This window comes from Strix aluco, chromosome 25 (genome assembly GCF_031877795.1).
Source record: "Strix aluco isolate bStrAlu1 chromosome 25, bStrAlu1.hap1, whole genome shotgun sequence".
Taxonomy (NCBI): domain Eukaryota; kingdom Metazoa; phylum Chordata; class Aves; order Strigiformes; family Strigidae; genus Strix; species Strix aluco.
The window spans coordinates 5,812,379-5,839,450 of NC_133955.1; the positions used below are offsets into that span (position 1 = coordinate 5,812,379).

The 27,072-nt window shown below is 45.7% G+C and overlaps 1 protein-coding gene and 2 non-coding genes across 5 annotated transcripts; 2 read left to right on the forward strand and 1 right to left on the reverse strand.

The window, feature by feature from the left end:
* Window positions 1-718: 718 nt before the first annotated feature.
* TRNAK-UUU (transfer RNA lysine (anticodon UUU)) lies at window positions 719-791 on the forward strand. Its single transcript has one exon. It is a non-coding gene; the product is annotated as a tRNA-Lys (tRNA).
* Window positions 792-979: 188 nt separating this feature from the next.
* TRNAK-UUU (transfer RNA lysine (anticodon UUU)) lies at window positions 980-1,052 on the reverse strand. Its single transcript has one exon. It is a non-coding gene; the product is annotated as a tRNA-Lys (tRNA).
* Window positions 1,053-1,397: 345 nt separating this feature from the next.
* On the forward strand, window positions 1,398-26,893 carry MDM4 (MDM4 regulator of p53). 3 transcript variants are annotated; one of them, XM_074850527.1, is made up of 11 exons: window positions 1,398-1,556; window positions 7,980-8,086; window positions 10,704-10,778; window positions 12,214-12,347; window positions 12,809-12,858; window positions 15,726-15,787; window positions 16,556-16,652; window positions 18,030-18,190; window positions 18,728-18,862; window positions 19,600-19,680; window positions 21,451-26,893. In XM_074850527.1, exons 2-11 carry the CDS (start codon window positions 8,012-8,014, stop codon window positions 22,003-22,005), a joined length of 1,425 nt encoding a protein of 474 aa, XP_074706628.1. In that variant the 5' UTR covers window positions 1,398-1,556; window positions 7,980-8,011; the 3' UTR covers window positions 22,006-26,893. The 3 variants fall into 3 exon arrangements, with proteins under 3 accessions (XP_074706628.1, XP_074706629.1, XP_074706630.1); XM_074850528.1 differs by lacking the exon at window positions 1,398-1,556 and adding an exon at window positions 5,685-6,079; XM_074850529.1 differs by lacking the exon at window positions 1,398-1,556 and adding an exon at window positions 7,726-7,829.
* Window positions 26,894-27,072: the final 179 nt, after the last annotated feature.

Here is a 27,072-nt window from a genome sequence, read left to right on the forward strand (position 1 = left end):
GGCCTGTGGTTTGGGTTTAGCGGTGGCAGAGTTATCCCAGCCTCCCCGAAGATCCCCAGGAGAGGGGAGGACGGAGGGTGTTGCAGGATTCCCCAGGGCTGTGCAGGGGGGAAAGGGGGGATTCGGGGGTTCCCCGGTGCGGTTGGGCACCCCCAGGCCCCATCTCCCATCAGGCCCTGATGGAAAAGTGGCCCCGAGCAGCAGCACGTCGCCTGCAAACCCCGACGGGCTGCACCCACCCTCTGGTAGGAATCGTCACCCCCGGGGTGGGGTGAGCCGGAGCGGGGCTGGGGGTCGCCTGGGGAAATCCCACTCATGAAACACCCCCCAGCATCCCTCCCGGGATGGATTATTCCCTGGATTTCTTCTCTTCCCACTTCACCTAACCCCTTTGGAAACACCCGGGGTTTCTCCAGCGCTGCCCCTCCCAGCTGCACCCCGAGGGGACGGGGCGGGTGGACCCCCCAGACCCGCGCAGGGGGCCCCTCCTCTGCAGGGCACCCCCTGCCCGCAGCCCCCCCGCGCTACGAACAAGGCGCAGGCTCAGCCCGCGCTGGTTGATCCGTGTCCGCAGCCGTGCGGTAGCCGTGGCATTAGCCAGGTGGCTGGCGAGTGCCCGCGGGGGGGACAGGAAACAGGGGGCTCGCAGGAGGGGACAGGCAGCCCCGCGGCGCGCGGGTTAGCGTGATGTGCAGGCAGGGCAGGCAGCGCTGTCGGAGCCCGGATAGCTCAGTCGGTAGAGCATCAGACTTTTAATCTGAGGGTCCAGGGTTCAAGTCCCTGTTCGGGCGATGGTGTTTTTTTTTTCCTTTTCCGTCCAATTCTCTATAGGGGTGTTTTTTTTTTGCTATTTTATTTCCCTGCTAGGGTTGCTCGGGGGCGCAGCCGGGATTCCCCCGGTGGGAAGAGCCGTTCCTGCCGCGTCTGTAGGAGGATTTTAAGAAACACAAAAGTAGAAAGAGAAAAAAAAAAAAATGATCGCCCGAACAGGGACTTGAACCCTGGACCCTCAGATTAAAAGTCTGATGCTCTACCGACTGAGCTATCCGGGCTCTGCGAAGTCATTCCCCGGGCCGCCCTTATCACCGCGCGCGCAATGGCGGCGCTCGCACCGTGCTGCGGGGGGACCACGGGGGGTCTCGCCCCGGGCCGCGGGGGGGCACAGCCGGGCGGAGGGAGGCACGGGAGGGGGGGTGCGGGCCCGGAGGAGCGGGGCGCAGCTCGGTACCTCGTGGAGCGGTTCCGGGGAAAGGGGGGGGGGGGCTGCACGGTGCTGGGGGGAGGCGGCAGACGGGGTCTGACCGCTCGGTCCTCCACCGCCAGGGGGCGGGCGCGCTCCCCGCGCGGGGCTCCGCGTCCTCTCTAGGGGCAGCTTCCGGGGGCCGCTCTATGGCGCGGGGCCGCAGCCATGTTGCCTGCGAGGGGAAGTGGCGGCCCGGAGCCCCGCTAAGATGGTGGAGAGGAGCTCTCGGGGGGCGTAGGGGGCTCGTCCCCCGGCCTCCCCCCCCCTCACCCCGGGCTGCAGGGTGACCTGGGGCCCATGGAGCAGCTCTAGGGTGAGCCCGCCGCGGGAGGCCGGGGCGCGGGGGCGCAGCGCTCCGGTACCGAGCGGGCCGGGCCGGGGGAAGCGGGGAGGGCGGCGGGGGCCGGGGTGAAGGCGGCTGAGGAGCCAAGAGCGAGGTGCGGGGCGGATCCGGAGGTCCCGGGGGGGGCCCGGCAGAAGGCTGCCGCCCCCCCCTCCACCTCCTCACCGCCGCGGTGCTGTGGGAAGGGGCCTGGGGCAGCGGGAGCTTCGCTCTTGGCTTCTGACCCCGAGGGGTTGTGCGTGGGCATTTACAGGCGGAGGGGCGTTACTGTGTCTTACATTGAAAGCATTTCTGCTTGAAAATGATCTTCATGGGCAGAAAAAAAAAAAAAAAGCGTCAAAACCAAGATCCAAACTTTCCCGTTTGACTGAAGAAATCGTGTTTCAGTAGCATCATCCTGCTGACTACAGCGGTGCTGTGCACCCTGAGTTGTGCTGGAATCACAGCAAGGGCTCTGTGAGGTTACACTCCGAGAGCCCTGCCGCTGCCGTTCAAAAACACGCTTCCAAATTTTACCTGTTACTCTAATTATATTTCCTGCTGAACACTTTGAAGGGGATCCTACTGTTGTCTGACGGCTTATGGTCTGCAGTTAGCTGATGCTTGTACCATCTGTTCCAGTAATAAAAGGAGATGCAACAAGTGTTTTGGCATTATTGCATCCCAGAGCATGCTTTTTTACTTTCTAGTCTTCTGCATACCTGATAGTTTTCTGCAGCACTGATAACTTTGGCAGCATTTAAAGTTTCAGAGAAATGTGGAAGGGGCCTGACTACAGCAGAGAGCTGACTGGGACTGTTTGTTGCTGTGTGTCATCTTTTACACCATGATTTTAACCTTAAACGGTGCCGTGCTTTTCCAGGCGAAACAGTGCCCGAGGCTGTGCAGTTTAACGGTTGGAAGTAGCTGCTCTGCAGAGTACAATATTAACAACAAGGAAGTATTTTCAGGGAGGGATTAGTAACTTAAAGATCAGCTGTGTAATGAATGTTTCACACTTTTTAAACAGATGGACTTTAAAAGATGATCCCTAGTTTCTAGGCTGATCAGTTTTGACACGTGCTGTCTGGGGTAGCGCAGAATTTCAGTCTGTGATGCTCACTGAGGTTAGAAAGAGCTGAAACAAACTTAAAACTACCTAAGACTTAAATTTGACAGAAGCAGAGTTTAATAGATGCAAATGATGAACTTTAAGAGAAGATGTAACAAGTGAGATTGAAAGGGCCACTGAAATATGAACCCGGTGCTGTTCTAAGAACTTGGATTTGTTTCTGCTCTGGGATCTGTTCATTTAACGCTCTCCAGCAGCTCCAGGTTACTGGGTAGGTGGCCCTGCTCCAAGCAGGGCGGTGTCCACTGTTTCTGCCAGGTAGGTCAGGGGCCAAGCACCGCCCTGCGTTACACCTATTGCTAGGAGACTGCGTGCAAAATATCCTGATTGAAAAGGGTTAAACCTCTCATCCCAAGTGCCTGCTTCTTCAGAAGTGCACTGTGGACCTTGTGTGACAAACAGATGTGTAATAATAGGGCTTTGAGTGAATGTCGTCTATTTAGCAGCTGTGCAAAAGCACCTAGATGTTCACCAATCCGCAGACTCGTAAGTGAAACTTCACGCAGCTAGTCCTGCTGTGATTAAAATAAGAGCTTTTTTCATTTTTTGCCGCTGTGAAAAAATAGGTGATTATTAGCTTCAGTCTGACTCGTAAATTCTAAAGTACTTGGCTCAACACTGAAGAGACAGGAACAGTCAGCATGGTCAGGGTGTTTCACAGCCCTTATCTGGTGAAGAAGCTTGTTTTCATGATCTAACGACTTCTTGCTCCGTGGTTGAATGTGTTAAAATAGTGATACTGATTTGATATTCCCTTAAAGAAGTATCTGCTGTTGGTAAAACTGACCCCAAGAAAAGCCCAATTTAGTCTGTTGAAACAGAGGTAAATAGAAGCAAGGGGGTGTGCAGTGGGGTGGAAGTGCTGCCCGGTTGCAGACATCAAATCCTGTCAGCAACAGCTGATTTAGGGAGATTTGCCAGTGTGCCTTTTTTAATTGAAACAATCGGTTTTGTTCTTCCTCCTATTTAACATGTTTTGCAATCAAAAGTGTTGCATAACGTTTGTATTTGTTAACTGCTAACGTTTTTCTCAGGTTGGCTAATTTTGGTGTGTTACTGGCAGGCCTGTGGGGAGCAGCACACAGCTTGGGGCAGATGCATTGTGTTAGCGACAAAACTCATACCAGGTGAACTTCAGAATTCGAATGTTTGTTGTATTAGAAGATCTGGATTTTACTCCGGAGCAGCTGCCAAAAAGGAACTCTTTAAAATCAGTGTTTCAGCTAAATGTTAAAAATAGTAGCCCTGCCTTTTGCTGCCATAAGTAATGCATTAAAGGACTTCTCCGTAGTGAAATTGTGCTTTTCTCTGGATACTTTTCCTAGCAGAGGATATTTTTCCTGATTGAATGCCAAGTCAATATCAAAGCAATGAATTAGAGCACTTAACTGAGCACAGGACAGCAAAAATTGAAGTCAAGCAGTCTATAAAGTGTGAAATGTGTTAAATCATGTAATTCACAGCTCAGTTTTCTCTCCTGCTGCCACTTCCCAGCCAGAAGCCCCCAAATAACCAGCCAACACTTGCAAGGTCTCCTGGAGTAAAATCGTGAGGAGGCAGCGCTTGGGAGGTGGCAGTGGAAGAGCAGCTTTGATGTTGCCTTGGCTGGAATTGCGCAGCTCTCGAAGGACGTGTACGGACTTGTTGGGAACAGCGATGGGATCAGGTGAAATGTACGGCCCAGAGAAAGGTAGAAGCCCTGTGGCAGCGTCGATGGAGCTAAGGATGTAGTGAGGTGTGGTTTACAGGGAGGAGCATGGTGGTGCTGTCCCAGGCCAGGTGAGATAGGAGGGCAGAAGGACTTGCAGGCATGAAAATTCACAGGGACTTACACAGGTAGGGACAAATCTAAGGAGTTCTAAATCATTTGTCAGATTAGTGCTTGTTTAAAGCCTCCCTTCCAGGGCTGCTCTCTACATGATACTGCAAGTTTGTGGTCAGTAGAAATTTCGCTTTAGTTGAAAGCATGAGAAAGGGTGATGCTGAGGACAAGACTCAAACGTCAGACCTTAACCCACCGTTGAAGTGAGCCGCTGCACTCACAGATACACCGAACAAGGTCTAGTTTACACTCCCTGCTGTGTTTTTGCTTTGCATAGGAGTTAGAAACTGTATTCTTTCCTTAAAAGGAGACTTTACAACAAAAAGTAAACTTGACTTGGAAGTTTAGCTTCAGCTTTTCAGACACTGCTGTCAAAAGTCGGTGCACTGTATGCTTGCACTCTCTTCTGGATCCATTAAGATCTTTTGTCTCAAGCCTTTCCTTTTGCAAGCATCAAAAGCTGTGGTCTAGGGGGGGTTTAATTTCTTAAGAAAAGGAACTTTTACTCACAAAACACGCAGATGACTTGTTCCTGTAGTGTGCATGACCATATAAAGTGTTCAAGTGGAAAAAAATGGTTAGTTCATGACTCTCTTGTGATTCATGGCTTCCTCCGAGTCATTACTCTGGTCCAGTGTCATTTTCTTATATATACAGCTCCAGAGGTATAGAGGGGAACAGCAGGAACTTTGCTGGTTCTTTGTTTGGTTGGCTGCAAATTAGTTTAGACACTTCAGGGTTGCGAGGTAAAATAGTTGGCATAAAATAGGTGGGAAAATAGTTGCAGGGGAAAGTTGAATAGGGCTCACACTGAGCAAGAAGCTTCTCGGTTCTCCAGGAATTTCCACCGTTTGGGTTTCTGGCCAGCCTCTGTACACAGGGTGGTAACATAAGTGAGATTTTTCTGTCTTGGCAGGACAGTGACTGGTGGCTGCCTCCATAAATCTTGTGGGTATCTGCAGCCTGGACATGTTTTAGAGCTTGCATGCTTGTGAAGGTAGCATTCAGAAATCCCAAGATTAACTTATAATTAAAGGAAGTTGGGATTACTAAGAATCAAATTTACTAGAAGTGCGCTTTATCTCTAAAGACGGGAGGCAAGGCACTAACTTGCCTGCCTTTCTCTAATAAACCCAGAACTGAAACAGTTGAAGTGACCTTTAGTTGATTCTCTTAACCCAGGGCTAGCAGAATCCCTTTCCAGGAATGCAGGGTGGAGAGGAAATCCACTGCTTTCTCCCTTTGTGACTGTTTTTCACATCAGCTCAAGCTCTTATCACAAGCTGATGTACTTAGTGACTCCCTCTCCGGACTAAATGAGTTGGAGGCAGGAGCGGTTTTTGAAAGAGCAACTCAGAGCATCAGCAGGGCTGGGAGCCCAGCCAGGCGTGGCAGAGCTCCTGGGGAGGCTTCACTGAGCACCCCTAGGGCTGCTGGAGCTGCTTTTGGGCACAAGGAGCCCCAGACTCTTCTTGGCAGGAGCAAAGGGACTCTCTGGGAAACCGAGGTGGCAGCTGGCCCATCCTGCTGATACTCCTTTAGCAGTGAAGTTCAAGGGTGGTAAGTTTGTGTGCAGCTGGTACAAAGTACAGCTCTGCTTGTGAAGTGTAAAGGATCCTGTGGGCAGATCGTGTTGCAATGTGCTTGGCATTATCAAGTAGAAACCTGAGTTAAATTTTAAGACTCTGATAACGTGGAACTGGGTTTAGCTGTTATAAGTCACTTATTTTGAGTTACTGCCTAGATCTGGTCACTATCAATGTCATTTACCAAACTTGAACATTTTGTATGCCTTAAGCAAGCCTTCCTAAATATTTAGAGATATTTTTGATCTTTGGGAATGATTTTATTCCTGATAGTTCTTACAGCATTACATTTCTCTGAAGTAAGGCACTATCAGAAGCCTCTAACAAAATAATTTTAAGTCCCTTTTATTAGATGGGGCAGGGGAGGGACAGGGGTTGAATGGTTACCAGTGGTCAGTAACCTGAATTGGTGCTAAAGCTCAGATTTTTGCCATTACTGAGGTTTCTGCACTGCCTGCTAGATAGATGTTCAGCCTGTTTTGTCTACATCTGAAATGTTTGGTTACATTCCTCAGGGATAAGTCTGGTTATTTTGCTAGTGTTCACTTTTTAATATAATCATACTGGCTAATCATACTGACTCACATTCCTTATAACTGATGTAGTAGTAACAAATTCATGTACTATATCTGGAAAATTCTGTGAAAGAATTTAGATACTGCTTTGAAAGGTTTTTAGCTTCACATTTTTCAAATAGAATTTAAACTACTGCATGGGTTAAAGTTGACACTTCCAGATTCCAGTAAAAACTTTCCCAGAGTTGACTCTGTGTAGGGAAATTCAGGAGCCAGTCTTTTTACTTCATCTCATGTTCTAGCCTTAAGTTTACAAAAATGGCAGTTGCTGGGCTTGTTTCAGTATTGCCTACAGAAATGCAGCCAGAGTCACCCTGAAATGGGGATTTTATTGTAACAAGGTCCAGGGACACACACAACGATTTTACAGGTATATTGGTGTGAACTTTAGAGCTGAGACTAAGGTCAGGACTTAAGTTCCTTCTCCAGCAGGTTCAAATTACTTTTTTTCCAGTGGCGTGATAATTTACACCGTCCTTTGTCTTTAAATATAAAGAAGTTTTCAAACCTGTTGTGTGGGGCAGATTAAACTGAATTGTGCTGTGAACATGAGTCATTACGGGTTATTCTGCATATGAAGCTGTGCTCTTTGGGTGGATACTGAAACTGATAGGGCTTGACAAATTCAAATAGCTGCAGGACTTCCCCTTTTGTTCCTTTCCAGGAAAGGATCATTTCACCTGCTTACCCCATAATGCTGTTAAAACTGTTAATTTAGAGCCTGCATCTAGTCATTTGGGATGAAGGCTGCAGCAGCTCTGGCAGGTTTTCAGCTCTTGGATAAGGTGGGGAATGTGTTAATCATTGCCATCAGCACTGACTACTCTTCCTTTTGGGCAGTCAGGGGGTTGTGGTCTTGTGAAGATTTCCATTGTGGTTGATCGTGACTCAGCTTCTATTTCCCCACCTCTGACTCAAGGATTTCACCATGTTAAGAGTTTGCCAGTGGCCTGATGGAGACTGGCGGTTCCCTTGAGCTGGCAGGTCCCCAAGTTCCTCACCATGTTGTGCCACTTTAGAGATGGGCAGAGCCAAAGCATCCTCAGTGCCACAGCAGGTCTGCCCCAGTTCTCACACGGCTGTTTGTCAGGCACTGGGCATGTGGATGCAGCTTGGGGAGGACAAAGCAGACCCGTTTGGACAGAGCAGGTGACATTAGCATTGTACAGCAGTCAGTTAAGATATGCGTGCAGGGCTAATTTTAAACGCTGGTTTCCTGAAGCTTCTAAGAAGTGGAAGTGGTTAAACTCAAGATCAGGTTTCTCAGCTTAACTGGTACATAAACCTTCTCATTTATAGGTTTGTGCTGTAAACAGCTAATCACTGCCACAATGACATCTTCAAGCTCTGCCCAGCATCCAGCAGCTGAGAACGCCTGCAGAACCGCACTCAGACAAGTTAACCAGGTAATTATCTCTCCCACTTACCTTCTCTGCTTTTTCCTCGCTAAAGGAGTGATTTCTTCCATCAAATCAAAGCTCTCCGAGTACATTTAAGAAGAATTTAGCCTAATGGAGTAGGGCTTTTATCCTGAGTTGTGTTAGCTTTCACTATCAGATCAATGGTTTATCAACATTTTAAGGGGGAGGAGGGGAAAAAGCAGTTAAAACTGGCCACACAAGAAACTGTATAATATAAATTTTTGTACTGGACCTGCACTAGAAGTTTTCCACATCCAGCATTCCTCCTGGTGCTGGACTCTGACAGTTGTATCAAAGCTTTGTAAGCTTGTATGCTGAACTTTGTCTAGTCAGTAATGCATCCCCGTGCCTTTTTCGGAGTCAATTTACGTAAGTATTGAACGTGTGGTTCTCCCCTTATCAACTATTTCTAGAATGTCCCTGGAACAAAAGGTAGTTGTAGCTGCCAGCCAAGGCCAGCGTGGCGTGTGTGTGGTTTGAGTATGGCTCAATACCATGTTGACAGCCAGTCACAGAAGAGACATTTGCAAACAATAACAGTAGAAATCTAGTCTAAAAAAGTCAGAAAGGTTTCTCTAAGACAGGCATCCAGCCTTCAGAGCCAATCCATTGTAAAAAGCATCTCCACAATATGAGGGGACGGGGCAGGAGGGGAAGCTGAGCGAGCCTCCTGTTTGAGGCTTAATTTAGAAGCTTTGAAATGTAGCCAAGTTCTGTACAGAACTGATGTATATGCTTATTTATTTGATTCACTCTGCATAAAAAAAATAAGTAAATAGGCTCTGATATTAGTAGCAAAATATTGTCAACACTCAGTGTCCTAGGCAGTGTGGAATAAACACTTCCATTTTGGCTGTACTGTGGTAGCTAGGGGCCTATTTTAAAATAATCACGCTGACTAGGTTACTTCTTTAATCAGAGAGAGCTGTATAAGAAGTTACTTCAAAATCCATTTGAGAGTGGTCATTAGAGAAATGAATGAATGTAAACACATAATTTCATCTTATTAAAAACCATGTGCTGATACAAGCACTTATTTCAGTTGTGCTAAGCTTTTTCATAGTGAAAAAGCTGGTTTTGAGAAAGAGACTCGGGGCTGGACACGAGCTGTTCTGTTTGAGCTTGAAAATGCTTTTAACAAACATAATAATGAGAAAACAGGCAGACCGGGCACATTCAGAGGTGGGTTTTTTGCAATATTAGAAAACAGTGGAACAAATACCAAGATGCTGTCTGGTAGCTGAGTGACAAACTACATTCATGGCAAGCAACCAAAACCTGCTCTCCTTACCTTGTGCAGGAAAACAGTGCTGCAGCTCAAGCTGTCTCTTGGGGAGATGTTGTAGGACTGCAACCAGGCTCTGCTTCTTGAGAAGGGCAATGGAGATTGCAATTGCTTTTATATAGGCAGAAAGGAGGGGTGGGTGTGAGACACAGGTGAACCCACCTAACATTGGTAGGTGAAGGCCTTTACTAGCTAGTGCAGATTACATGCCTTGAGAGGATAAACCTTGTCAAAGTGCAGAGGAAACAGCAGAGCACATCGTGTGCTGAGGACTGGACTTTCTGTCCTGTGACAGACTGAAATACCTCGCTGTGTTGACATCTGATAGACAAGAACAGAGGAAGAGATTCAGTGTGGGAAACGTGCATTACAATACTGTACACAATTGTGGAGCTTTCAGAGAAGAGTGAGGGCTTGCTGACATTTTTAGGGAACACAAGGCATCAGATCATGTGGTGGCACTCTCCTAGGAATTGTTAAAAATCTCGTGGAATAGATGAAGTAGCAGCATAGGGGGGAAGTAGCTATTTAAAACTTGGTGCTGTTTTATACGGCATCATCTATCTCATCTGCTACTCGAAGCTCCTTGGGTGTGTGGGTGAAACCTAAAGGGGTTGTGGAGCAATTGCATCATTCCCAGGGTGCTTTATATTTTATATAATAAAGATTTTCGTTGATGACGGAGATCCACAGAAAATACAGGTTCTGATCCTTAGTGTTAGTTAACTACACCTTGTGTTTAATGCCATCTTATTATTATGTGCCTATTCATGGATCCTGATAAATAGATGCTCCCTAAGGTCTGTACAGAGCAGGCCTGATTTGTTCACTGCACTAATTGAGAAGATTCAGGCGTGCTGCTCTTGAAGTGGCCATTTGCACCATCACTGCTCCTGAATACATGACTCAGTACTTCTGGTCCGTTGCTGCCTGGGACTGAGTTTCCAATCTTCCCTCAGCGGATGAATGACATCAAAGTTAATGTGTGAGTGATTAAAGCCTTTAGAGCTGACTGCCCAAATTCTTGGGTTTTTTTGTCTGGCATTTGAGTCAGAATGACTGTGCTGATTTCCATCCTTCTAACTTCTTTTTAAACATTTGTCCATGCAGATTACTTGTAAAAAAGAATACCAGCCCTCAGCAGGTTAGCCTGAGGCAAGCGGTGTTTCCCCACGACCTCTGAACTCCCACTCCAACCAGGGTTGTCAGCTCTGTGCTTGGTGTGCAGTCTTGCACAGGTTGACTTGGGCAACTTGGGTTTGTTAGCTGGGATCGGCGGGCGTGCATTCAAACAAAACCCTGTGCTTTGTGTTTCAGCTGCGACCCAAACCGCCGCTTCTGAAGATTCTGCAGGTTGCGGGCGCCCAAGGTGAAACCTTCACGCTGAAGGAGGTGGGTTCAGTTTCTAGGCACTGAAATTGTGCCTGTCCCTGGTTGTCTGGGAGGTGGCTCTTTGTGGGGAAGGGATGGGACTGGCTATTACTTTTTCTGTACTTTGTAGCCCTATCTGCACAAAAGGGATACTTTACCCGTGATTTGATTGATCATAAATTGTCTTGAGAGCTCCTGGAGGAATTGGAATATGAGTGTGAAATATTAAAGAAAATTACTTATCCTGGAAAATCAGAAACCTCTTTAGAGAAAGGAGAGATGGGATAGCCACATTCCTGAGAGAGCGTAGGAGGTACTGTTCAGTTGTCTTGCTCTCTGCTTAGTGCATGAAAGCCTTAAAAATTGGATTCCAGTTGATATTTTTCTTTTAAATTTCCTTTGAAATGGCTTGTCAGCTAAACCTAAGAGACCCTGTGAATTCATTTATTTTAAGATTAAAATGCAATATGTGTACAAGATTAAAAAAATGACACTGACTGTGATTTACAAGAGTATCCTGTCTGCAAAAAATTAAATGCAGTGGTTTTTCATTATGAATGTGTCAAATATTCCTGCAGAGCCCTGTGACTTATTTTAAACACTTATGCATTTAAATAACTTATTTAGCTTCTAAAAATTTTTGCAAAAACAAATTGAATGGTTTAAATGGGGAGAGTTGAGTATTAAATGCAAGTTACTTGTATAGATTAACATTTTAACTCAGTTAAGTCAGGTTTTTCTGCAGTGAATGGAGTACTGATAGCAACTTTTTGGTGACACTGTCATCCAGGAGGGTCGTTTTGGTGGGCAGTGGAGGGATGGAACCTGCCTATGTTGTGCTTAATGTGCTTTGCTTTCTCCTCTTGTAATTGTGGATTCCTCACTGTAGCTGGCAGTGTCCCCTAGCTCTCAGAGGATGTTTCCTCCCCACCCTTCTTTGTGATACTAATGCACTTATTTTTGCATCTTGCAAACTGTTTCCTGAGGGACAGCACTGTAAGTGTGGTCATTCTTTAGTAATGGCTTATTCTCTTAACTGTGCTCACCTTCTGCCTCCTCCACACCTATTTCCTTCTCCTCTTTACTCCAAATGAACAGCAGCAGGCTCCATCTGCAGCCCTCACTGAGAGAAACTGCCCAGATAAAAGTGCTATCCCCCACGTCATGGTTCGTTTTAATGTGGGGTAGCAGAGTGACTGCTGTTGTCCATCTTCAACTCAGTTTTCCTTCTTGTCGAGGGTTAATAGTTACAAACCTTACAGCAGTATGGCAAAGCGTAACTCCCCCTTGGTTGGGAGGCACCGACGAGTTGCGGATGTGCATAAAAAGCAGGTACTGTTTGACTTGCACTGTATGGGGTAGCAGGAGGCAAGTATAAGCTAAAGCAAATTTCCAGGGTCTTTGGTGGTTTGGTTTCAGCTGCAGACATGGCTGATGGTATGGTATGTGTCCACAGGTCATGCATTACCTAGGACAGTATATAATGGTGAGGCAGCTATATGACAAACGACAGCAACACATGGTCTATTGTGGAGGCGATCAGCTGGGAGAACTGCTGGGGCTGGAGAGCTTCTCTGTAAAAGACCCAAGGTAGGAAAAAGTCACCTTTAATGTATGTTGTATTACAGTGGTTGCTGACAGGAGACTCCCAGTGTCACTGTTTCTGTTCACTGTCACATAAACCTCCGTGAATACCAAGTGCCCTGCTCGGTGCCTTATTGGTAATGCATTTGACAAGTTTGAGTTGAGCTCCTTTGTTCTGAAAAGCCGATTCTGAATGGTCCAGGCAGTGAGCTGCTTGAGGTGACATCTTTTTCTCCTTTTTTCCCTGCATCTTCTCAGGCCCTTGTTCTCATACCTAAGTGAAAAACTGCATCCTTCAGTTAAGTTCTGAGCTAGACTTCTCTGTAGCAAGCATTTAGGAGTGGCAGAAAAACCCCACTGCAGTTTCCCAGTGTCTCTCTGGATCAAAAAAGGAATTTCTGTCCCTGGTTTAAAAGGGTAATGCTGTTTGGTTTTGTGAGTATTAACTGTCACCTTCTTTCCCACAGCCCAGTCTATGACATGTTGAAACGGAACCTGACCTCTGCTGCAATGGCAGGTAGGTTTGTCACAGTATGGGCAAGTATATTCAATGTAGTGTTGATGTAACTTGGGTAAGTAATGATATTCAGAAAAGAGAAATGTTTCTGAAGTTGGAACAAACTGCTAATGAAGGCTTTGACAAGACAATCTCTTTGAGTATGTGTCTTTCCTGTGTGTCCACCATCAGTAGCTGTGATAGGAAATCAGTTAGCTGTTTGAGTAACGTGGCTGCCTGTGACCAGTGGCCAAACCTTGGAGCAACAGACACATTGTCTGGAAGCACGTTGACAGAGCTGAATACTGTGGATGTACAAATCAACATGGCTGAAGTATCCCATCCAAATCATTATTGATTTCTCAGCCTTTTCTCAGTTTCATAGCATGCTGTGACTTCTTGCTTTCACCTCGTTTCATAGTCTTGAGATTGAATATGAGTGCTGGAAACCCAGCCCAGTTCTGCAAGCCAAAGATGTCTGGACTTTAATCGAACACTTGAACCTTTAAAGGTCACTGTTACTTTCCCAGCTCATAAGAGAAATCAAATCTATCTACATCAAAAGTCCTTCAGTCATAAACTAAAATTTATTCTTAAATTCATCTCAGTTGATGGCTTCCTTGCAGCCAGTTTCCATTGTACAGCTGGCAATCTTAATGTGAAAAAAGACTGATGAAGCTACAAGTGTGCAAATCATGAGGGACCTGCACCAGGAGAGTTGTGGAGTCTTGTGCCGTACTTCCTGGGGGTCTCGAAGCAGATAATATGGACTTAGTTCTCCATAAGGGCTTAGTCTGGTTTTGCACACGTACATAAAAGCTTGTGCAAGTTTAGAAACTGAGAAAACATGGCCCTAAACTGCTTAGTCCTCTGCTTTGAGCCATGTATTGGTGCCTCTGAGGTCCCCTTTCTCTTTTTATGTAGAAGCATCTTCCTAAGTGGACTCTCCTCTAAACACATTACCTACAGAATAACTGTGTGAGTGCTGTTTCCCTCGCTGGTGATGTCCTGGCCTCTTCCCTGTAGGCAGTGTATGTGGAGAGCAAAGGATCCCAGCGAAACACTCTCCTCTGCTGGCCTGTCCCCTTCTGTTTGGTGTGTGCATGTGGCTCTGTGCGTGTGGCTGGGTGTGCGTGTATGGTCCAGTCATGGTGTAACTATTTTTAAACCTGCCAAAGGAAATGCTGTTCCTTTAGGGAGATGATCACTGAGTTATACCACCGTGTCTGCTTGTGTATGCGTGTGACTACTAAACGAAACGAGCTTGGCAGACCAGACCTTTGACAGATGCATAGGAAGGATGACTCTAGGTATTGTTTTTGCCCTTCATCGCAGCATAGGAATCAGTAGAAGTGCCATAGGGCTTAAAGAGGTCCTTGTGTTTCGTGTTTTGTAATAGCTGCTTGTATTAATTAGCCAAATCAGTGCTTATCGGCACATCATTTTGCAGATTATCTCGGCCACTTCTTTTAAGCACACTTGTAGAAAGACAAGTGACTGCAGTACATCTTGATAATGAAGACTAAGCTCTTACATACTGCTCTTTATCAGATGGTGTCCTTGGCCAGCCTTCACTCCAAGTGTAACTCACACGAGGTGTATTTAGGAATACCTCGCTTTCGGACGTTTTGTGTAGTATATGTTGGCTTCAAAAAAGGAGCCTTCTGCTAAGTGGAGTGTCTTTTCACACAATGTTTAAGGCTAGTTTTCATTATTTATAAAGTGTGAGAAAGGGTAAGTCTTCACCTCTTCTAATGCCCCTGCAGAGCCAGAGCAATTAGGGATGAGCCAGTTGGCTTCTCTTTTCCTTCAGGTATTAAATAATCAGTGGCTGCAGAAGCCTTAGGGTGATGGGAGGGAAGAAGGGAAAGCTGAACTAACGTATGGAGGGCAAAGAATGTGGGATAGAGCCATGTCATTTCGTGATCCTGTGTTTTGGTCCATTTTATGGACCACTTTGTAGTCTGCTTTTCTGCCTGTAGCAGCAGTTTTCAGTGTCTTCATATCAGTGCCATGATTCATGGTGTGAATTGGACTGTTCATGTCTGCCTGGCATTCCGCAGGGAATTTCTCCCCTAAATTGAAAGGGGAGCAAGTAGGAGCCATCCTTGCATCTTTTGTTCTCTAGCAACTCATTCCGTTTAAAGGGTAGACTTCCTAAGTTCAGCTCTCCCATTATGTAGAAAGATTTCTGTTAATTTGATTGTTCTTGCTATTTAGGTTGGCCTTTTAATTAACTCTTGGGGCCAGTGTAATCATCTGGATTAAATTGTGCTATGGGTGTACACAGCTACCCATGAAAGAGCTTGCTGTTCATGGAATTTTCCCTTCTTTAGTCATTGTTCTTCATGTCCACACCCTTTAAGGAAGGCGTTTTTTCTGTCTCAGCCTAAGCTGAAAGAGATGGTGTCCTCAGGTATTTATAAAAATCTTACTCTTCTCAGTTCACCTTCTTTGGCATGGATCTGATCCAGTCTTCAAGTGAGAGTCCCCATGCTCTGCCTCCATGCAGACTTCTTGTGTAAAGGACCTAGAGCTTGTGATGCCAGGACAGCCTGTAGGAAAAAAAAAAAAACAAACGATTTTTCACATTGGGAAGAAGGTTCTTACATACTGTGAGGTTTCTTCAAGCTTCATCTCCAAGGAGGCATAGACTCTGTTTTCCACAGGCTAATGCCTCCATACCCACCTAGCAAAGCCTAGGGAATACTGGAGTCGTGCCTCTAGGAAATGGCCAGCTCACTAAGGAAGAAAGGGCTCTGTTTCTCTAAAGGGTTAGTTAGAGGTCTGCCAAGCCTGGCTCGTTGGTTGCTTGCTGAAGACCCTCTGTGTTGTGAGAATGGTTATTACCAGGGAAGGTTTTTTCTTTTGTTTTACCTGCCATCTAGATGCTGCACAGAATCTCGCAAAGGAACAGAGCGTCGATAAGCCAAGCCAAGACCAGCTGAAGGTAAACCCACTGCCTGGTGGTTTCTTTTGTTGTACAGAGTGCCCCTTCTCTGTACCTGTGCATGGTGGACTGCCAGAACTTTGTGCTGCTTGGCTGCCAGGTCCTCACCTTCCTGAAAAGTTCTTGGAGTCCACAGAGCAGGGACAGAGTGACCCTTCTCTGTTCTCCTCAAAACAGAGTACCAGTCTCTGAGCGCGTTTCTCTGGGGTGTAGCACTTCTAGTCCTCAGTTCCTCCAGTGTGCTCTGTATTTTATGTCTTTCCCCCCTCTCTCCCATCCCCTCTCTGAGTAGGAATTGCCAAATAATTAAGCTTTCTAAAACGTGTGAACAAGTTTTGTGTTTAGTAGGATTGTTTTCAGAAGCTTTCAGGCAGAATCTGAAACCTAGGAAAAATCTTTGTACATTCAAACTTGTTTCCAGGTATATTTTGGGATAAGGGTGGTCCGATGTGGGAGGCGTTTGTTCACATTAGGGGCCAGAGAGTCACAAAAATCACAGTTACTGCGTTAAAGATGGCAATTTTTGGACTTCTGCCGATCTTAAGATTTTTCCTAGGTTGCAAGTAATATTTTTTTGTGCTGATTACAGATGCATTAGCCTTCCTAAAGGGTTATTAATAGTGTGTAGTTTTTGTTCAGAAACTTTTATTTCTCTTCATAACTTCTTGGTCTTGTACTGCAGCTGGTGACTCGGAATGGAAGTGCTACATCCCCTTGTCCCTATAAGCTCTGATGGACTAACATCTCTTTTTTCCTTCCTTCATGCAGTTTAGCCAGCAAGAAGGTTCTGACACGGGCGTCATGGAGGGTGAAGGCAATGTTTCTGCTTTGTCTACCTCAGAGCAAAAATGTGAGAATTACGAAGGTGAGTGCCAGCCCTTCTGCAGTATCACAATGTGTCCAGGCTCTTCCGCTCCTTCTCCAGTGTGACACGTTGAGCTCTGCATCAGCAAAATGCTGGAGGAGGATGTTGGGAGACTAATAAAAACCTGTTGTGGAATATAATCTTTAAAAATCATCAGTTTATGCTAAAGATTGAGAGAACTGCAAATGTTCGCCAAAGGTATTTTATGATAGACGTGTTTTCTAGCTTGGATATTTGGTCTCATAAATAAACAAACACTTTGAATAAAATGGCAGGTTAAGCCCCAAAAGCACATCTATCACTAAACAATGCCATGAGAAATCGTACAGACCTTGCTGAAGGGTATTTTAAATGCTGAAATTATACTAGTATCTATTTATCTTCCCAAGGGACTCTCTCCTCTGATTACATAGAACACAGCCTGAGCTGTCTGCAGTCATTACCTGCAAACCAATCAGGGAACTGAATAACAGTGGAATTTTTTTTCTAGCCAGCTTAAGTGTAGTACAGCTCCTTCATATTTAGACATTTCCTTTGTTTTAATGTCTGGGGATTTCTTGCAGGTTCACTCATATGGATTTCTGATGTTACAGAAGCAATTTTCCTGTTTTTCTACTTTCTATTCTCACGTTGTTCTCATATCAAGGAACCTAATTTGTAAAACCAAATCTTCTTTGCAAGTGTGGGTATTTCCAGATCAAATGAGAGTGGTAGATGTTTTCCTGGCTGCATGTACAAAAGAGGTAGAAACAGTCCTTGTCTGTGCCTTTGAAACTCTTGGCACTGAAGAGAGAGAGAGAGAGAGATTCAAGGTTATCTTGAAATTCAGAAGCTGAGTTCAGGATCATAGACTAAACTGCACGGGCTAAAAAGGATGCTGAAGCTTGGGGTTACGGAGCGTGGATTCTTACCTTCCTGCTTCCTATTTTGAGCCTGGTTTGGGAATTCAGAAGCTCCCATCACTGGAAATTTGAACTAAATTCAAACCAGTTCTTTCTGCATCTAAAGTCACTCAGGAAACCCACTCAGTGTTGACTTGGTTAGAGCTCTGAAAGAAGTGTATGTGTTTCTGTATTGAGTCTTAAGGTAAAGCTAAAGAGAACGTGTACTGTTACGGAGGCACTGGGGTGCTCCTCTGACTTCCGATGGCTGTGCAGTGACTGTTTTGCCAGGTTCCCTTGGGTAGATCCATGAGTACCGACGTGCAGCAGATCTGACATCCCAGCACACTCGTACAAACCCCAAAGCTCTGAGCAGTAACTGCCTGTAAGAAGGAGCAAGAAAGATTTCTAAAATCAGATGGGGCCAAATTTTTCTCTGCTAGTCTCTTAAATAATGTAGGTGTGGCATGACTTAGATTCTACTTGGCTCTTACAGACAAAGACTTAATAGAAAACCTCTCTAAAAGCAAGAAGCCTAAGCTGGACCTAGTGTTTGAGGAATGGGATGTAGCTGGTCTTCCATGGTGGTTTTTAGGCAACCTCAGAAGCAATTACAAGTCCAGAAGTAATGGATCAACAGATATTCAGACTAACCAGGTGTGTAGACATTTTAAATAGGTGCACTGTATTCTCTTCCTCTCCTCTTTTGGGTTCCAAGTAAATAAAATATTCTTGTTCTTTCTTTCCCCTTCCCACTCCAGGATTTTCAGCCTCTCCCTTGTGTGTTCCTGTCCCAGCCTTTCACATCAGGTGGTTGGTTACCTTCAGTGTTCTTAAATAAACTAGGTGCTCTCTGAAGGCTGTGTTCAGCCGCTGGAGGTCCTTCGGCACTCCAGAGCATTGGTTGTGTTTCAGGAGTTGCCCCTCTTCTGGGTTGAGCGCTGTTAACGCGGCACAGCTGGCTGTAGCGTGGTGGCCGGCTGGCGAGGGGAACGAGCAGAGTGCTGCTTGAGAAAAGGGGTGTCTTGTGAGAATAGTGAGCTGCCCCTTTCTCTCCCAGGGGTGACTGGAAAAGCTGCCCAGGCTGTTAGTGAGGAAAAGGGGAGAGGTGCTCGCTCTGGCGAGGGCCGTGGTGCTGGTACTGCTGCTGCTAACCTGAGCTCTAAGTGGTCTCTCCTCTTTCTTTTCCAACAGGACATAGACACTGCTGTTGTTTCAGATACTACTGATGACTTGTGGTTCCTCAACGAATGTCCATCGGATCAAAGCAGCGCTGCAGTCAAGGTAGAAGTGGTTGACTGCGAAGAAGTGAAAGAAGGTGACAAGAAGGTACCTCTTTGAACAGCTGCAGTGCATGTGTTCCACCCACTGGCCTGCTTTAATTGAGCTCATGGTGCTGTGCTGATTTTGGAGGAGTTAGATCTGTAACCATCCAGAGTCTAAACTGTTTAGAAAAGGCTGTCACCATTCCGTACGTGGGGTGGTAGCTTTCCTGTGTAGTCAGTCTCCTTGGGTTTTGGTTTAAATGCATGTATTTTCAAGGCACAAAATTAATTTTAAACTAATTAAAACTCTAGCAGCAACTTTACTGTATTTCTACCCAATATCTGTAAGACTCATAAATGAAAAACTTGAAGAGGAAAATCTCAGTTTATGTTGTTAGCATTCAGTGTACGATAGGCTGGTTGGAGTCTGCTAGCAAAGGTGGTGGTGAGATTGGTCACGGGTAATTAATCAAATGTGTGTTAAAAGGATTGAGTTCATGATTTCTGCCATGGAAATTAGTAGGACCACTCAGGTGTGTATGTGTTTATGTTTGTATGATTCTCGTGTGCATCAGAGGGAGGTATGAGTTGACCACAGGCAAATACAACTGTAAACCAGCCCAGCAACAGTTGTCACCGTCCTGGAATAGATACAGTACATAAAATGGCTCTTCATGCACTTGTAGAAATGACTTAATTATCATGGCAATTATATAGTCATTTTAGTTTTGGTGCACAGTGCCAAGCACATCAAAACCAGAGATTATTGTGCCCCTCTAACAACATTTCCACTCTTTTCAGGTAACAGAGGATGCATGTGTGCATGACTTTGAGGATTCTCAATGCTTAAGTGACGACACAGATACAGAAGCTGCGTCTGAGGTAGGCATCCTTCAGGTCAGCGTTCCTTCCTTGGAGCGTGCTGCATCCTAGCTGTAGTTGGAAAACCTCATCCTACAGCTACTACTGGTTCTGGTAGGAGAAGCTGATTCTTGTAAGGGTTTCAGAGGCCAAAAAAGGTGAAAAAATCAAGCCAAAAAAGCTTTTTTTTGTAACCTACGTGAAGGAGTGTAGAAGTGTAGAGAAGTTGGCCTGACCTGGTCTGGTTTGTTTTGGACAGGGCTCTGTTAAATTCTAGACTGGATGGGCAGTGAGCACTGGCAGCCCTTGAATGCTCTGACCCACCCAGCCCAAAGACACCGAGTGTCTCTCCCAGCCACAGGGCAGTCCTGGAACTCTCCTGATTTCGGCCACTTTTTATGGCAATGTCAGAGAATTTATATAGGTTTTTTAGCTAGGAAGGGTTTTGGACTAGGAGATCAGGCTCCTTCTTTCTACATTGTTCGTCCCTTTTGTGCCCGGGTAACGTAGTGTCAGCATGGGCAGCCGCTGGCATTTTACTCATGATTTAACTTGTCCCTTCACACACCCAGGAAGTGAATGAAGATTAGGCTCTCAGTTTCCAGCACGGTCAGTCTAATGCTATATGCAGTTAGTATTAACAATATCCATGCATGTTTTAACTCAGTATTGTCCTCTGAAAGGAAAGCTGGAGTACAGTCCTTGGCAGAGATTTGGAAATCTGAAGTAGGCCCTTTGTAATCACTGTAGTGTTCATACTCAAAAAAAAAAAAACCCCACTTGTTAGTGGATATTTCTGTATCAGGATCAGGGTTCCACTGAGTCCTGGGTGTCCAGGCCAGCTCTGAAGCTGTCACTTGTTTTGTGGTGGTCTCTGGGATGAGAAGAAAATCCGCTTCAGAGATGCTTGTATGGCCTTTGTCAGGAGGAGAGCCTACGTGCCTGCTGGTGTCATGTCTTTGCCCTTGCAGTGCCTCTGAGGACAGACGACAGCTCTTTTCCCTGTTTAAATGAAAAAACAAGGTGGAAGGAGAATAAGCAGTAATTACTGGGTTGTCACCCCTTCCCACTACCCCATTCCTCTTCTGAATTCCCTCATGATGGATATTGAGGGACACGAAATTTGTGTTCTTTCATCTGTCCTTTTTGTCTCCCAGGCCTGCAGGCTGCCTTTTCAGGTTTTGTTGTAAGTCACTGAAAGTGTATCGTGATACTCTTTGCGGCTGATGACACCAAAATTTTTTAGTATAATTTTCTAGACTGTGCATCCTTGACAAATTAGGATGTCCCTGGCATTGGACAGCTGAATCATAGCTCTGAACTTGGGCAGCTCTTGCCCTTGCTGTGTGGGGTAATCAAGTAAGTTGCTATTAGTTGTGCAGATCCAACAGATGCTCAGTGATTAGTGAGTCAGGGAGATATATTCCTGACTGATTCCAGGAGCTCTACCCTTGAATTTAGAGTGAGATACTGAAAATTCAATAAAAATTCAAGCACAGCTTGAGAACATTGTATTCTTCCAGAGTGCTGAAGGCTGGGAGGAAGGAAGGACAGATTTTAATGCTTAAGAGATCTGCATCTCTAAAATACACAGGGGTAGTCAAATTCTCTTTAGGTTTTCTGAGGTGCTGATAAGCAAACCAGCAGTCACGCGTTCGCAAGCTTATACTCGGTAATAAATGTCCTTTTTTGATGAAGTTTCTTTGCTGCTTTTCCTATGTAGAGGAAACAAGTTGTACGCAAGAGTACGCTAACTTGCTGCTGTTTTTGTCTGCCTCAATCATTCCTCAGGACTGCTGGCAATGCACCAAATGCAAGAAATTTAACTCTCCAGGCAAACGGTACTGTTACCGCTGTTGGGCCTTACGGAAAGACTGGTACTCAGATTGTCCCAAACTGGCTCATTCTCTTTCTCTGTCCAACATTGATGCTATGCAAAACAAAAATGATGATGAAGGGATAGATGTCCCGGACTGCCGGAGGACTATTTCTGCTCCAGTTGGCCAACCCAAAGACCTGTACGTGGTAGAAAACAAATCCCGTGTAGATCCCTGCAGCTCTATTGAGTCTTTGGATTTGGCACGAGAATGTGAAAGCAAGGAGTCCCTGTTGCATTTCACTGAGCATAAAAAGGAGGAAGAAATACAGTCTTTAGAGAGTATAAAAAAATTACTGAATCCTTGCTTCTTATGCCATCACAGACCACGGGACGGGAATATTGTCCATGGAAGGACTGCTCACCTTGTGGCCTGTTTCAAATGTGCAAAAATGCTGAAGAAAAAGAGATCACCTTGCCCAGTGTGCAGGAAGGAGATTGAGATGGTGATCAGGATCTTTATGGGGTAGTTGTGCCAGTTCAGGCCTTCTCCACCAAAAGATAGCACAAAGGTTTTCTTGCACTCACACCCTAACTTCAGAGCTCGGCCAGTGAATACCAAAGAGAAACAAGATTCAAATCTGACCAAGAACACGGAGGAATCTTCTGCATTAAATTTTCAATATCCATCCGAATTAAAGCCCACAGGGAGCAGGGAGTGACTGGCACGTTGGTATCAATGCCCCAGCTTTGAAATGGTCTAAATCTTCTATTTTCAGCCCAGTGGTGTCACTAGGATTCACTGTTCTGACAACTGGTCCTTGAAGACAAGAAGTTTTGGAAAGAGTTATAATTTTGGCTGTTGGAGTGGTGGTCTCCAATAAGTCAAACCCTGTGCAATGCCTTCTAAGGGGGGAGTCTGCATCTGAGATAGATATATATAGAGAGAGATATATATATACAGGGGTGGGAAGGAGGGTGGGAGGGAAGGATAGACAGAGGACTCTGCAATTTAGATAAGCCATTTCTCCAAGGATCAGTTCTCCTGAGGACGGTGAGAAGTAAATAACCTGGTTTCTGATTTTTTTTTTTTTTGTTTGTTTAATGTAGGCTTGTTAGATAAGGTAAAGGTCCTCTTGCTCCCAAACTTGAAATAAGTTCTTCCAAACTTTTAATCCATAGCTATCTCAGGTCACATATCAAACAGCAAAAGAATAGGGTGTTATACTTCGCTTTGTTATTGGATCTTTTCATTTCTGTTGATTCTTTTTTCCATTTCAGTACTGTGTCATCTTGCATGGCTTTGTTGAGGCCTCTCCAGCTTTAGCTCAGTATCTGTGCCAGCTGGATTAAATTATAACAGCTCTGTGCATGTTTTGGGATGTTCTCATAGCTCTGTGCTTACAGCACCATTGCAACTTCTACCTGCCTCATCTCATGAGGCCAGCCTAGATAGAAGATGCTCACTTTAGAGTGTAGTGTGGCTTTAAAGACAGGATATGGGCCTTTGAGGGGAAAAATTAAGTCCTGTAAAACACCAGTTGCAGCTGGTTAGTCTATGGGCTGTGCTTGGTGTTAGTTTTTTTCATTTTCTTCACTGATTTTCTTTCCCTGTGGTTTAATGCTTCAAATCTGTTTGCAGCTTTTATGTTGTCCTTCAGAGCTATGCACGGTTGCTATACTGGCTGTTAAAACTCAGCTAGAACTGGCAGTTGGAAAACGTCTTAACCCTTTTCCGAGTTCCTAGAGTGTGCTCAGATCTTCCTCAGCCTTCCTGCCCTCCAGGGTTTGGAGGGCCCGCAGCACGCAGCGGCAGCGCCTTCACCTTTCAGCTATACAGGCATTTGAATTCAGTACAGCGTGTAGAATAAACCCTGTTTTGTCATCTTCTCTGTAATTCCCTCTAATCTAGGAAGTACACCTGAAGGGGGGGGAAAAAAAAAAAAAAGAGAAGGGAGTGCTCATACCTTGGTGCTTCTCTAGGCTGTTTCCCCCTTGTTTTCCACACTCCTTGTGCTGGCCCAGCCCGAGCAGGTCAGGCGTGTGGTGGAAGGTCCCAGCAAACTGCGGTGTCAAAGTTGTTGTTTTTCTGCAAAGATATCAGAATAGGTGCTATATGCAGTTGCTGCCTGTCACTGCCAAAAGGCAGATCCACCTTATATTTTTGCATAGTATTGCAATTATTTCTGTGTTGGCTGTAATTTAGGCTATTGTTGTTGGCTGTTATTTACAGTTGTGTTTTAAAAACGGGAGGATAGTGCACTATCTGTAAGTCCATGGGAATCAATCCACATGGAGAAGCTGACTTATTGCTCCCTTAACTAAAGGGCTGTTAAGTTGCTGGTGATGCACTTTAATCATGCTAAGATCAGCAGCGTCACTGCCTGGAATCACCAAAGGGAGTTCCTGCCAGGTAGTTTCTTCCCTTTTCAGGTAGTTTCTTTCAAGGGTCTCGGGCTCAGCAGGGTGCGTTGTGGCACTTTGTGGCACTTCTGAATACTGTGAATTCCCCCTCACCCCGATTGCACCTAAGAACTAAATGTTTTGCTAAAAGCAGTTCTACTGAATTGTTGAGATCTGGCCACACTGAAAAGCGTGTAATTTGTGTTGATGACAAAAAAAAAAAGTAGTCAGGAAAGTTTAAGTTCCAGTAATGGGGTTGAATATCCCTACCACAATCCTACAGCGATCTGAATGCAGCTTCTGTTATTAAATGAAACTCGTTGTCAGTGTGGCAGTTTGTGATAAAAAGCAAATCTGCAAGATGACTTGCAGTGTGACGATCTTTGTGTCTTCTTGTTCAGTATAACCACGGTGTTTACAAGATGCGTTTGTCAAGTTCTTAATTCTTTTTAACTGAAATAGTTAGTGGACATAAGATATCCCAATGTAACAGCTGATTTTCCTTCCTATAGCAGAATAAGCTATGGCAGCGCAAGCACATTGTGTGTAGCTGTAACTGCCCAAGTTGTGGCTTGGGCTTGGGGGGGGGCGGGGGGGGAGGGAGTTTTAGTGCAGGAGAAAGCCAGAAGAATGTTATACTGCTTTAACTTAAATCTAAGTCTGAACGCAATTTGCCAAGAACCGTTCTTCTGACACTTTTAAGGAAGTGCAGACTTGAGGTATGGGTTGAAGAACTAGCTCAAAGCACTCGACTACAATACTTAGGTCGCAGCGCAGATGAGAGATTGGCCAGGCAGTGCTATTACTTTCCTTTCCTACAGACATGGCAGTTAATGTGGAGTCCTAATTCAGAAACCCCTGTTTTGGAGGAGCTGAGCATTTACCTGAAATAGTGTGAACTCTGGTTCTCGTCATCGGTGTCTCGTAGCGAATGACAGTTCTTTTCTCTTACAGTGGTTTTACTATGAAGTGCAATATGAGAGAAGAGGTCCTCAGTAATCTTTAGCAGTCGTTGCTGCACGTCTGTTAGGAGAAGCACTGAGCGCAGCTGTCTTTCAGTGCCCAGACTAGAAAGGTTTATATGTTTCACTGTTTGGTTTTTTTTTTTTCTTCAGTGACATTGGTTGTGGTTCCTCAGGAACCTGCTGAAGTCACACCAGCACAAGTGTACCTGTTGGTCAGGTTTCATTGACTAGATCCCTCTGCTTTTCAGCCAGAAGTTTTGGCACCAGTTATCCCCAGAAGCAGCAGATTTTACTTTGGTGGGTATTTAAATACAGTCTGGGAACCATGAGGCTCACAACTGTATAATCCATTCAGCACATTGTAGTGCTCTGCAGTGTGAAACTGCACCTGTATGTAAACTGTCTGTAGTGGCAGCCAGAGGTGCACACCTTGCATTTGCTCCCCAAAGTCTTTCCAGTTTAAGTGCCTCTTCTCGGTTACTCAGTGACTGGTTTACTGATGCACAGCACATCAGCCTTTTCTTCAGCTCTCTTCAGAAATCTCAGCGTCCCTCCTCTGCTGAGATGTATTATCGAGCCAGTTTAGCCTAAACAGAGCCGCTGCATGAATTACAAAGATCCTTTGGAGCAGCTCCCCAAAGTGCTTATTTCTTCTGAACAGTGAGTGTTTCCACAAAGACTGCGATGAACTTCCTGCCTGTGTTACTTATTGCTTGTGGTGCACGACTGTGGTGGAAACCATAATGTAGCTTGCCAGGGTCTGCTCCATCCTTCTGCGTCCAGCATAGATTGTATCTGTTACTGAGAACCTGCCCTTGCAGAGAAAAAGTGAGTGTTGGACAAACGGGAGTGGAAGTGGAGTGGAAACTGGCTCAAAACCCGTTGGGGTAGCTTGCTTCTGCCTGCTCACGCTCTGCCTCTGCTGAGCTTCGTCTTCTGGTCCTGGAAGAAAAAACAAAACGCTCTCACTAGAGGCCTTCAGTGAAGGCTGACCCTTTCGGAAGGTGCCAGTGATTGAAGGAAGACCCAGAGCACTGGTCTCCATTCTGGCTTTGTAAGCTGAGCAAAACTCCTCGAGGCCTGGGCGTCGGGAAGCAGCACCAGGATCCTTGAAAAGGAGATACTGTGAGGCTGTTCTATCAAGGGCAAGAATGAGACCTACAGATGATACGGGGATGATAAACTGTGCGTTTGGAACAGCTCCAGAAGCACAGGTGACCTTCAGCCAGCCACTTCAGTGCTCTGGAAATCCTCCTGCGGTTATCTGTCTACAGCGTCTGGAATTTTCCTTGCTCCTTTGAAAAACAGGCGAGACCCTGCTTGTGGCTACAGGGTAGTGTCTGCCCAGCAGCACACTCAGCTGCCACAGGTGGGGTTACACACCCCCTCGGCTCACCCCGCACCCCCTCGGCTCACCCCGCGCCCCTCTGCACCTTACTCGGAGGAATACAGGCAGCTGTTGTGGTTGCAGCCCCGTTTTTCTGTGCTGTTTTTACCCTGGTCATGTGCACTTGCTGCCCACACATCTGTGGGGATGCCCCGTGCCTGCCCCGCTGAGCAGGTGCTTCAGGAAGGTGCAGCCGGCTGAGCTCGGCGATTATCTTCAGAGTCTCCAACTCCTAGAAAACATAACAGCATCTGAGGATCGCTCTGAGGAGATACTTGAAGAAGGCAGGAACATGTTGTACCTCTGACAAAGATAAAGACTTGCTGTTCTGCAAAGAGTGATTTCCTGCTCCATCTCCCCAGCACCCTTCCCTGCAGCCCGTTGTTCTCAGATATATTTTTCTTGTTTAGAAAAACTCCACGTCTCGATATACACCCACACAGTCCCTGCAGTAACGAGCGGGAGCGCTTGCTAAACATCAGTGTGTTTGCACTATTTAAAAAAAGGCATGCCTCACAAAATTGATGACCTGTTTTTGTGTCCTGCGCGTAATGACTTTAATTAAATTGAGCGCATTCTGTGATAACGTAGGTTTATTTTTTCATTTGTACTGCGTTTCGGGGGAAAAAAAAATCTTCTAAGTAAAGGCCTGTTACCAGTTAAGCAGCCTGTGATCTTCCTGTGCGTCCACCTTTCCAGGGAGGGAGGGTCCTCCCAGCCCTCCCAGGATGTGTCTGCCTTGAGTTGGGAGGGCAGGCTGTAGTTGAACGTATGTGTTTGCAAAAACCAGCAGGAATGGCAGCAGGGGAAGGGCTTAGGCTTCACCTCCAGCTTGAAAAAGT

Bases quoted from the DNA above. Each gene is read 5' to 3' on its own strand.
- MDM4 (XM_074850527.1), top strand. From the start codon at position 8,012: ATGACATCTTCAAGCTCTGCCCAGCATCCAGCAGCTGAGAACGCCTGC. The intron at 15,788-16,555 runs GTAAACCCACTG...TCCTTCATGCAG, and splicing joins CAAGCCAAGACCAGCTGAAG to TTTAGCCAGCAAGAAGGTTC. The intron at 19,681-21,450 runs GTAGGCATCCTT...ATCATTCCTCAG, and splicing joins ATACAGAAGCTGCGTCTGAG to GACTGCTGGCAATGCACCAA.